Genomic DNA, 12554 nt, shown 5'->3' with positions numbered 1-12554 from the left:
GGATTGGGGTGTTCACAGAAGCAGAGTTAGTGACAGAATCAAACAGAGAGCCACAGGACACAAAATGCTCATTAAAGCAATTTAGCATAGTAGCCCTGTCCGATATAGAGCCAGATGCTCTGGTGAGGCACGGAGGTAGCTCATTACGGATCTCACCGGTTGATATCGATTTTATTGCTTTCCAAAATTTCCTAGGATTATTTAGGTTTTCTGTGGTAACTGACAAATAGTACTTCGACTTTGCACTTTTGACATTTGAAGTGAAGCTATTCCTTAGCTGCCTAAAACGCAGCCATTCTATCTCTGAGCCTGATCTCCTAGCCTTTGCCCAGGCCTTGTTTCTCTCATGAAGGAGCCTAGACAGCTCAGCAGAAAACCAAGGATTGTCTCGTCCCTTCATTCTAAATTTACGCAGGGGTGCATGTCTATCAATGATCTCCATAAAACCAAGATAAAAATAAGACCATGCGGTTTCAACATCAGCACACAGATCGATTTTACCCCAATCAAACCCAAACAGATCATGCACAAAACCCTGCTCCACAAAATGTTTTATGTCTCTCTTGATGATAATGCGAGGTTTAAGCTTTTGGACCTTAGTGTCCCTAATTGTGGCTACAACACAGTGATCGCTCAGATCATTTGCAAATACTCCCACAGATGAATATTTATGGGGAACATTAGTTAAAATGAGATCAATTAGGGAGGATTTATTAGGGGACTTAATGTTAGGGCGAGTAGGACTGTCCACAATCTGAGTAACATTCAATGAGATACAAAGGTTTTTAAAATCCTCTGACACTGCAGTTAACCAGTCCCAGTTAAAATCTCCAAGCAGCACTATGTCCTTGTAGTCTAGCTGCGATAAAAGATTTGCTAGTGAAGACAAGGAGTCTTTGACAGCTGAGGGGGGTCTGTAGCAGCCCACCACCATGACCTTTGACCCTTTGCCACTTCTATATTTAAGGCTAACAATTCAAATTGCTTACTGATAGATTTGGAAATTAATGTGGTTACACTGAACTTATTCTTAACATAAATTGCAACGCCACCACCTTCATTAGGCCGGTCGGTACGATACACATTAAAACCATTTAAGGCAATGTCAGAGGCCAAAATAGACTTATTTAGCCATGTTTCAGATAAGACAATGACATCAGCGTCAGTCGAGCCCAGATACGGACAAAATCTAGTTTACCTAACAGACTGCGCACATTCAAGTGGATGAAACCCAACCCAGACCTAGCTTTAAAATCAGCAGGAGTAGCGATCTGACTACTACTGTGTGTGTGTGTGTGTGTGTGTACGTGTGTGTATGTGTATGTGTATGTGTATGTGTATGTGTGTGTGTGTGTGTGTGTGTGTGTGTGTGTGTGTGTGTGTGTGTGTGTGTGTGTGTGTGTGTGTCTGTGTGTATCTGTGTCTATGTGTGTGTGTCTGTGTGCCTAATATGAAGGGCCATGTAGGCCAAAATGCAAACTCACCTCACACACACACTACTGAAAACATCTGGCCTTGCACACACACTACTGAAATACTCTCACATTCACTACTGAACACCTCACACACACACTACTGAAAACATCTGGCCTTGCACACATACTACTGAAATACTCTCACATTCACTACTGAACACCTCACACACACACACACACACACACACACACACACACACACACACACACACACACACACACACACACACACACACACACACACACACACACACACACACACACACACACACACACACACACACACACACACACACACACACACACTACTGAAAACATCTGGCCTTGCACACATACTACTGAAATACTCTCACATTCACTACTGAACATTTCCTCAGGCATCGAGGAAGCGGAACCGAAATTCACATTTCTAAATGATGCCGTTGGAATCGAAATGTTGGAATGTTCTCGGTACCCAACCCTACGCCTAACGGTGCATTTAGATCGCGCATCGAAAAGAACAGCTGACACTGAGCGTTGTCTTTCAATGCGAACAGATCCACCGCGGCTCTGCCGTAACGCACCCACAGCTGGCTCACAATCCTTGGATGTAGAGTCCAGTCTGCATAAAGTGGTGTTCCTCTGGACAGTAGTTCTGCCCCGAGGTTCATCACTTACTGGACTTGTAAAAAGTTTCGGTTCAACATCACATGTCATTTCACCTTCGACTCACGGTTTGAAAACGTAGCATTTCGCCACATGCTAATGCTAACCGGAAGTGAAGAATTTTCAGAATAAAAGTATTAAGTTAATAGTGTGAACCTCCGTTTTTTTCAGAATAAAACTGATTTAAATTAAATAGTGTATTTAATTCAAAATTACGCCATATCAACATTGATTTTAATTTCTAACAGTATGTACATCACTATGTATGTAGTATGTACTGTATAACGTACACATGTAGAGTTGTATAAATGACATGGTGGAGAGACAGTACAGTACACTCTGACTGTACTGTCACTAGAGTGTAGCCTTTACTGTATAGTAGGTGTGTAACAGTGTAATGCGTATAGTCTACTCTACACTCTACCTTTCAGCAACGCTTTAGGGGTTTAGGCTCAGTCAGCTCAGGGACTGTTTGGTTACTTTAGTTTGGTGAATGAAATAAATGTTTGAACTTTGTAGTAGTTCACTGTAGTTGCTGTCAGAAGTCATTTGTAGACTAAGTGGCAAAAAGTGTTTTTTTTTACATTTGTACTTTATAGAGAAATGTAGACACAAGTTGGAAGGGAGCGCAATACACCTGAGGAGTTTGAATTTGAGTTGATTATGAGTTAATTTTCAATTGATAATTAGCTCACAATAAGTTCACTTTAGTTACTCACACAACTTGACACAAGCCATGGGTTCAGGTTCGGACTTATAAGTCCGGAAAGGACAGCACCCATAGGCACACCCCGTACTAGAAAAGTCGGGTGCAGCCAATGGCGCAGTGCCATTACGCATTTCACAGTAACCATCACTCTCCGCGCACCATGGGTTTAGTTTTAGGGCGGCCACCCAGCGCTGAAACTCCCTAGCCGGCACTGCGCATGCGCGTGACGGTAGTGCCCTTAAAGCCCCAGCCGGCACTGCGCATGCGCGTGGCGGTGGTGCCTTCACAGACCCGCCTGTAATCCGCCTTTTGAGAGATGCCGTAGCTGCTCTCAGAAGGGGGACAGTTGACGGGATGTTTATTGGTTTTATTGTTTTTCTTTTCATTTTTTTGAGCTGCGCCATCGGCCTGAAGCCTGGATGCGTCAGCAGCAGATGTTTTATGACAGAAAAATCAACAAATGTGTGACATGTGTTTGTGCGGACTTGAGGATGGTGTTGAGGCATCTCTCGAGGCGGCGGGAACACATTTAGAGCTGGGGAACCGTGGACTTCCAGCTCTGTCACAGTGGCGAGAAGGAGGGGCTGTCACGCCGCTCGCTTCTTCTTCCTCGACTTCTGGCCGAAATTCTGGGTTGGCTGAGCCTGAGCTGCAGCCGGAACCGGAGATTTTCTAGGCCAGCTCCCCCTTGTCTCCAGCCTGGGCTGGGGACAAGGGGCGGGCTGCGACCTCTGCGTCTTCGGTGCTTTAAACCGAGCAGGGTTCGAGGCAGCTTGGGCGAAGGACTGCTGCTGCGAAGGCAGCGGCTGCACCCTTCGAGGGAGGCAGAGGTGGAGTGCCTCGTCCTCCTTCTTTTTAGACTCACACCTCCTTTGCATGGAGGCGAGAGCGGAGCCGGAAATTCCCTCGGGAACGATGGGCATATCCAGCACATCCTCCTTTTCCCGGTCTGGGAGGTTGGTGAGGTTGAGCCATCTAGCTCTTTCCTGCACCACCATGATCCCCATTGCCTTGCCCGTGGCCTGGATGGCGCAGCGTTGGACACGGAGACAAATGTCCGTGACCGCTGCCATCTTGTCCAGAGTGGCTGCCCCCGGGTTACCCGACAGGTCCTCGCAGAGCTCCGCTTGGTAAGCGGTTAGCAGCGAGGACACATTCAGGGCCCTGGCGGACAACGCTGCGGCTCTGTAGGACCGTTCAGTCATTGTCGACTGAAATCGGTCTGACTTTGGCAGCGTGGGGTTCCTGCTTGGTGACGGGCCCATCCTCGGTAGGAGGTGGGCCGCTACCAGCGGTTCCATGGGCGGTATGTGGAGCAGGCCGAGCTTCTCCATTCCGTCACAGTCTAGGGAGGAGGCACCCTGGATTGGGACCTTGTTGCTGAAGGGCCGGTCTCTCCACGAGACCGACACCTCATCCAACATCTCCGGGAAGACCGGAAGGAGTTGCCTCTTCGTCCTCGCTGCTTGGGGGAAATGTTTCCCTTCGTAGCGGGACCTGGAGGTCTCCTTGGCCATTTCAGGCCACGGGATGTCGAGTCTGGCCGCAGCGCGTTTACACGCGGCCTGCAGGTCCATGCTCAGACAGGGCGAAGCTGGTGTGCTATCGCCCGGGAGAGCAGCCCTCGCTTTGCAGCCTGAGCCGATGACATGAAGGTGTCCTCTTCATGTTCATCCGACTCGGACAGGAGGAACGCCAAGGCGTCCTCTTCGTCCTCATCGTAGTCCAGCTCGAGGACATCCTCCGCGGGTGAGACCATGGTGAGGTCTAACCGGGAGCCCCAGCTCGGTAAAGCGTGGGGTCCCATTCCCGCGTGTCTTGCCGTCACCGGGTCCCGGCCTGCCAGGGTGCGGGATTCCGGTTCTGCAGCCATCGCAGATAATGAGCCCCAGACCGACACGGAGAGGGGTTCACTCTCTGCGGCGGGCGCCCCCGTGTCTTGACTGCCGGCCGGCGGGTCAGTGGACATGGGGGGGTCCTGCTCCGACAGGCTAGCTTGGCGTGCTCGCCGTCGGTGGAGGCTCTTCACGGTGAAGCGGACACAATGTCCGCACGAGCCGGGGTTGTCGATAGGCGTGTTCCAGCCCGAGGCAGGACGAGCAGACCTGGTGTGTGTCTGTGCCCGAGATCTTCAACCCGCAGCCGCAGAGTCGAGCCACCGAGTCCCTGACTCCTCTGGTGTGAGGGAGAGAGGCGTCCATCTTGCTCGCCTCATGGCATGGAGAGGGCCCGCTCTCAACAGGTAAGTTGGGAGAAAAAGGTGTTACCACCCTGTCCTTAATCCGGAGAAAAGGACGGTGGGTCTTTTATTCCCGGAGAATACTGACTGGTGTGACAGTATGCTCCTTTAATCCTTTCTTCCTCCGTGGGGAAGAGAAAATAAAAAACGTCCTCGCTACCGTGGTGTCGATAGTGAGGGAGCGAGCTAGCAACAGGTGTGTTGCTAGCTTAAAAAAATCAGACCTACCTTACTTTCCGGGGAAGAGAAGGGCGAGGTCGATTTTAATACTAACTTTTTCGGACCACTTATTTATTTATGTTGGTGACGATCCGACCTCCATGCTGCTACTCTGTTCAAACTGTATCCACCAAACAATATGATTTATCTCCACCTCCCCAAAAGAACCAGAATCTGACACGGTGTGAGATGTCTTTTTTAGCTGTTCTGTCGTCATTTCCTGCGATCTTCGTCATGCAGTCAGTCAGAATGAATGAATGAATGGGCGTTTCTTTGACTATTTATAGGCAAATATGGGCGTTACGTGAAGCCCGCAAAAGCTGCACCGCATTTCGAGTCGATTGTGATTTATAAAGGGAAACCGGCGTAGGAAGTGCTGTACGCACTTTCCTCGCCGGTACGCAATGTTTGGTGAATCGGAAAATGTCGGAACATTTCTGTACCTATTTTTTGGATTTCTACTACGTAAGCAACCTTCCCACGTGAATCCTACGCACGGCGTTATAAATGAGGCCCCTGGACATGTACTGGCTTAAGCAGGGGGACACGTCTGGCACTGCAGGGTTTGAGTCCCTGGCGGCGTAGTGTGTTACTGATGGTAGCCTTTGTTACTTTGGTCCCAGCTCTCTGCAGGTCATGGACTCGGTCCCCCCGTGTGGTTCTGGGATCTTTGCTCACCGGTCTTGTGATCACTTTGACCCCACGGGGTGAGATCTTGCGTGGAGCCCCAGATCGAGGGAGATTATCAGTGGTCTTGTATGTCTTCCATTTTCTAATAATGGATCCCACAGTTGATTTCTTCACACCAAGCTGCTTACCTATTGCAGATGCAGTCTTCCCAGCCTGGTGCAGGTCTACCATTGTGTTTCTGGTGTCCTTTGACAGCTCTTTGGTCTTGGCCATAGTGGAGTTTGGGGTGTGACTGTTTGAGGTTGTGTCTTTTATACTGATAACGAGTTCAAACAGGTGCCATTAATACAGTTAACGAGTGGAGGACAGAGGAGGCTCTTAGAGAAGAAGTTACAGGTCTGTGAGAGCCAGACATCTTGTTTGTTTGTAGGAGACCAAATACTTATTTTACCGAGTAATTTACCAATTCATTCATTAAAAAATCCTACAATGTGATTTCCTGGATTCTTTCCCCCCATCCTGTCTCTCATAGTTGAAGTGTACCTAGGATGAAAATTACAGGCCTCATCTTTTTAAGTGGGAGAACTTGCACAATTGGTGGCTGACTAAATACTTTTTTGCCCCACTGTATAGCACCGTATCTATGTTCCACTCACCTGAACCAGGAGGAACGCACATCTACTTTTGAAGTGTCAAAAACTGTGGGTCAAATATCTAAGAAAAAAAAATCAGAATATGAATATTTGAGATTCTTCAGAGTAGCGCTGTTTTGCCTTGATGACAGCTTTGCACACGCTTGGCTTCTCTCAGTCAGCTTCATGAGGTCGTCACCTGGAATGGTTTTCTATGAACACGTGTGCCTTGTCAAGAGTCCATGAGAGGAATGACTTGCCTTCTGAATGTGTTTGAGGCCATCAGCTGTGTTGTGCAGAGGTAGGACAGTGGAAAGCCCTATTTGATACTGTTGTAATCCATATTATGGCAAGAACCACTCAACTCAGTGAAGAGAAGCGACCGTCCATCGTCACTTTAAGAAATGAAGGCCAGTCGATCCGGAACATGTCAAGAACTTTGAATGTATCCTCAAGTGCAGTCGCAAAAACCATGGAACGCTATGAGACTGGCTCTCATGAGGACCCCCCGGGAAAGGAAGAGCAAGAGTTACCTCTGCTCAGAGGATGGTTACAGAAGAGTACCAGCCTCAGAAAGCACCTCAGCCTCGAGCCCACATCAAGGATCACAGAGCTCAAGTAGCAGACACATGTCAGCGTCCACTGTTCAGAGGGGACTGCGTGAATCAGGCCTTCATGGTCCAGTCGCTGCAAAGGTCCACTACTGAGGATGGACTACAAGAAGAAGAGAATTGTTTGGGCCAAGAAACACAAAGCATGGACATTAGATCAGTGTAATCTGTACTTGGTCTGATGAGTCCACATTTGAGATTTTTGGTTCCAACCGCCGTGTCTTTGTGAGACGCAGAGAAGGTGAGCGGACGGCATGTGTGGTTCCCCCGTGAAGCATGGAGGAGGAAGTGTGGGGGGGGCTTTGCTGGTGAATCTGTGCATGGCTACCACAGCATTCTGCAGTAGCGGCTACTTTGAAGAATCTAGGATTTTTTTTTTAACACTTTTTTGTTAACTAGATCATTCCATATGTGTTCTCTTATAGTTGTGATGTCTTCAGTAAATCTACAATATAGAAAACATTTAAATAATTAAAAAACTTGGAATGAGAAGGTGTGTCCAAACTGTTGACTGGTAGTGTATACAACATGACTTGGACGTCCACACCAAAAACAATATTATAAATACAGTCAGCAAAACGTGTTGTTTATTCACCTGTCTGGTTTACAGCCACCCTCTGAGTCATCCAAGATGTAGTGGCTTGTATATATGTTAAGCCCCTCCTCCTAGTCCAGCTAACAGTTACAAAATAAATAACCTCACATTTTACATAACCTGAGCTTTTAAGGCCATTTATTACAGTAACCACACACAGCACCACCGGAGTCACACCGAGGATCCAGGTACACGTGGTGTCCTCCGTCCTCAGCACTCTGCACTCTGCGGCTTCAGACTGTATACAAGCTCATTCAGGAGCTGTGTATCAGATCCAAGCACATGTGCCCAGTGTCTTCTACACAATGTGCTATCCGTTAACTTTGTCACAAAGTACATATTAAGTTGTTTGCTACAAAGCTATAAAAGAAAAAGGTTCAAGCTACATGTTAGTCCTGGCCCAAGGGAAGATAACATGAGATATTGATCCCCTTAGGGAAATTCAGGTGTCATAGCAGCAACAGAATAAGAAAGAAACACAGATAGCGCACATGGACTACATGTGCATAATAAGAATAATAGAAGTATAATAGAAATACAAAAATGACATTAGTTAAACTCTGATCCGGTTAATGTACATACAGATATGTGAGCAGGGTTAAATATATAAAAACATTTAAATGTGCAGGTAGGAACTTTGAAAAGTATCAGTACGCATAAAAGCTCTACGCAAACAGCTATGATGGAGAGAACATCTGTGAAAACATAATGCCTAGCATTCAGTGTATACACATATGGCAGCAATGTTACAAAGATCTATCTCCTTTGTAACCCTCAACCTGAAAACATTCACATAGCATTTAGAAGGTTCAACTGTTCATGTACAGAAACTACTAAATGCCTGCACTGTGCTTTATGAGTGATGAGTGATATTGAGATCGTCTTGAGTTGAAGCACTTGGAGTTTGGCTGGGCATTTGAACTCATAGTGTTTCTGTAATAACTCTTCCATGAGGATCCAGTCATAGATCAGCCGGCAGGTGAACCCTGCTATGTCTGTACTCAGTAAATGGAGAACATGATTCATTGTGTTATATTGCACAGTGTTTGCTGTTTTCAGCGATGTGAAGCTGATTTTGTGAGCTAGCATTTTTTGAAGGAGTGGGAATTGAATTGGTTGGCAAGTTGTATGTGTGTGTGATGTGCCATCCGACCTCTGCAGCTCAGCCAGAATGCAGCGGCTCGTCTGGTCTTCAACCTTCCTGAATGTTCCACACCACCCGCTCCTCCGCTCCCTCCACTGGCTTCCGGTAACTGCTAGAATCCACTTCAAGACACTGGTGCTTGCGTACCATGCTGCGAATGGGTCTGGCCCTTCCTACATCCAGGACATGGTTAAACCGTACACCCCAGCACGTGCACTCCGCTCTGCATCAGCCAAACGACTCGCTGCACCCTCGCTGCGAGGGGGACCCAAGTTCCCATCAGCAGAAACACGTGGGTTTGCTATCCTGGCTCCAAGATGGTGGAATGAGCTCCCATTGACATCAGGACAGCAGAAAGCTCACACACCTTCCAGACTGAAACTCATCTCTTTCGACTCCACCTCGAGGATAGAACTACTAACAAAGCACTTATATACTAACAAAGGACTGGCTTATCTAAAGCCAGTTGAGTAGCACTTGAAATGTTTTGGCCTGATGTACTTTATGATTCTGTTTTCTTCAAGCTTGTATTTTGTTGGTCGAACGCACTTATTGTAAGTCGCTTTGGATAAAAGCGTCAGCTAAATGCAATGTGATGTTTGTTTCAAGGTTTTTATTTGTCATACGAACATAGCTACAGTTATGACGATGAAAATCTTAGGTCACAGGCTCACTGTGTGTGTGTGTGTGTTTCCATAACTGTGTGTGTTTGCTGTTCTATCCGGCAGACATCGATGAGTGTCAGGATGAGTCGGTGTGTGCTGGTGGAGAGTGTATGAACACAGACGGCTCATACATGTGTTTCTGTACACACCCCATGGTGCTGGACCCCAACTCCAACCGCTGCGTCTTCCCCCCTGAGGAGGCTGGTAAGAAAGTATCCTATTACATTATAACACAAAATGATTCTAAATGTCCCTCTAAAATATTCTCGAATTTGTAAAACATTTTTTTAAATGTTTGTAATTAGTGGTGCACGATAATTATCGGCTTGATAATTATCGGCTTGATAATTATCGGTCCGATATTAGGAATTATGACGTCATCCAGCGCTCCCTAACTCATGCCTGGCTGTGACGTAAACGGCGTGCGGCCGTGAAGCCAGGACAGTAAACAAACATGTCGTCGGTAGTATGGGACTATTTCAAAGTTTCAGAGTGAGATAGTTCGCTTGCTATTTGTATTAACAAATGCAGAAGTTCCACAAGGAGGGAAAAGGAAACGAGCTATAATACTTCCAACCTGATCAGTCACCTGAAACATCGCCATGGCTACGATGGTGTGTTAACAACGAAGACGCCTGCGCTGCTAAACTAGCGGCGAATCCAAAGCCAGCTGCAAAGGCACCGGGGCTTTTACCTATCGATGAGGCTTTTGAAAAAGGCAAGAAGTTTATTTGGGAAAATAAATCTGGTCACTTTGAAGAGTCAGAACTGTTCTTGGCTTTGTTTTGTTCATAGTAGTAATGCTCATGTCCTTTGCTCACTTCTAGTCTCTTTTTTACCACCAGGTGTGCAAAAACTACAGGTACATTTAATATATATATATATTATATTATTATCGGTATCGGTCTTGAGAAGCAGGAAGTTATTGGTATCGGTTTCAGAAAACCAATATCGTGCATCCCTATTTGTAATATGTTTGTTTGAGTGAATCGCTTTTATCCAAAGCGATTCACAATAATTGCATTCAACCATGAAGAAACAAACTCATAACAGACTGTGGGAGATGTGTAGGCTTCCTGTTGTCCTGATATCAAAGTGGTGCTCGTTCCACCATTTTGGAACCCGGATAGCAAACAGGCGTGTTTATATTGAGAGTTACCTGGGTCCCACTCACAGGGAGGGAGAAGCGAGCCGATTGGCTGAAGTAGAACGACGTGCACATGCTCGAGTGTATGATTTATGACTTTTTAAAACCATATCATGTCTCTGCAGAGGAACAGGAGGCGGCCCAGCTGGTAGACTACCATGGTGGAGTGTGCTGGCAGGCGGTGACAGAGTCCATGACGTGCACACGCCCGCTGGCTCCACACATCGATACCACATACACAGAGTGCTGCTGTCTGCACGGGGAGGCCTGGGGCATGGACTGTGCCCTGTGCCCCCCCAGAGACACAGGTACACACACCGGAGGGGTCCTATACACCTATTGTCTTATTTCACAGCTACTTGCTACTTGTTCCCTGTAGTATTTACTTCCTGTCTCTCTTCTTCTGCTGTTCCCTGTAGTATTTACTTCCTGTCTCTCTTCTTCTGCTGTTCCCTGTAGTATTTACTTCCTGTCTCTCTTCTTCTGCTGTTCCCTGTAGTATTTACTTCCTGTCTCTCTTCTTCTGCTGTTCCCTGTAGTATTTACTTCCTGTCTCTCTTCTTCTGCTGTTCCCTGTAGTATTTACTTCCTGTCTCTCTTCTTCTGCTGTTCCCTTTAGTATTTACTTCCTGTCTGTCTTTTTCTGCTGTTCCCTTTAGTGTTTGTCCATGGACCTTTCCCATTTATCTAATTTCCCCTCCTCGTCTCCTATCCTCTCGTCTTACGGCCCCTACACACGGCGGCGTGCGTTGCCGCTTGGCGGTGGGCGTGTCTTGAGCTTGGGGAGTCAACGCGAGCAGCCCGACCAACAACCAACCACATGAATGTCCCGCCCCGGACATACAAAGCAAAGCATTCATGCTACATCCATGCTGGCTAAATATACTGTCTATGCTTGCTAGCTGTCCATTCAAACGAAGTACACTGGATATAAACTCCCCAAACAGGCGAAAACCTACCAGTTTCCCCCACTGTCTCTGCCACCTCCCCCCATGCCTGGCTCCTCCGGTTTGTATCCCTGTATGTTCCCTACCGCCACGATCATTTTCTCCTCCTTTTGTTGATATATTCCCATATATAATAACTGCGGTCTGGCTCTCCCAACATACACCCGGTTTGATTGGCTACTGCTTGTACTGTCAGATTTACATACGAGGGATTTGATTGGCTGACGCCTCCGTCGAGGCGGCAAAAGTAGAACATTGCTCTACTTTTGCAGCGAGCACCTCGAGAGAAGCTACGCTTTGCTCCCACAATGCAGTTCGGCGAATCGTGACGTCACCCCATTCAAAGTGAATGGGCAGAAGCGTTGAAGCGGCAACGCACGCCGCCGTGTGTAGGGGCCGTTACTCCCGCCTACAGGAGAAGCGAGCGGAGGAGTCGAGGAGAGAGGAGGGGAAGCAGCAGGCGGTTAGAGAAATGAGAACACCTCTCCTTTGAGCGGTCATTTTAAAGAGACGTCCATTAATGATGACAGGAGGCTCAGCAGCCTCTGTCTGATGGACAGATGTGTTCATGACCACTTCTATATTTACTTTGATTCATTCACAGTGCGGTATAATGAGACAATAACAGGCTACAGATGCGGACACACACACACACATATATATATATATATTCATATAAATATATATATACAATTTATAAGTGTAGGTCTAGTGGTTTCAGATCAGGACCTGGTCTAATGTGGTCTACACGTGAAAAAAGCACTGAAATCTCCCTTGTTTGTATTTTCACAAATAGAATAAAGGTTTCACAAATCTGAAACTGGGTTATAAAGAATCTTTAGTCTCCGTGGGATAATCCAGTCCAGATAAATCGGCTATGCAGCGATTTAAGAGGT

General features: G+C 46.9%; 1 protein-coding gene across 1 annotated transcript in view; it reads left to right on the top strand.

The window, feature by feature from the left end:
- The window catches only part of ltbp1 (latent transforming growth factor beta binding protein 1), a 246222-nt gene that overhangs the window by 225373 nt on the left and 8295 nt on the right, over positions 1-12554 (top strand). Inside the window, exons 25-26 of the mRNA XM_071205713.1 lie at positions 9628-9768; positions 10837-11019. Coding sequence (XP_071061814.1) covers positions 9628-9768; positions 10837-11019 — 324 coding nt within the window. The remainder of the gene's footprint in view (positions 1-9627; positions 9769-10836; positions 11020-12554) is intronic.

The sequence above is a fragment of the Pseudochaenichthys georgianus genome, chromosome 15 (genome assembly GCF_902827115.2).
Source record: "Pseudochaenichthys georgianus chromosome 15, fPseGeo1.2, whole genome shotgun sequence".
NCBI lineage: Eukaryota > Metazoa > Chordata > Actinopteri > Perciformes > Channichthyidae > Pseudochaenichthys > Pseudochaenichthys georgianus.
Note: the sequence above shows the minus strand (reverse complement) of the source record. Positions and strands in the feature narration are given on the sequence as shown.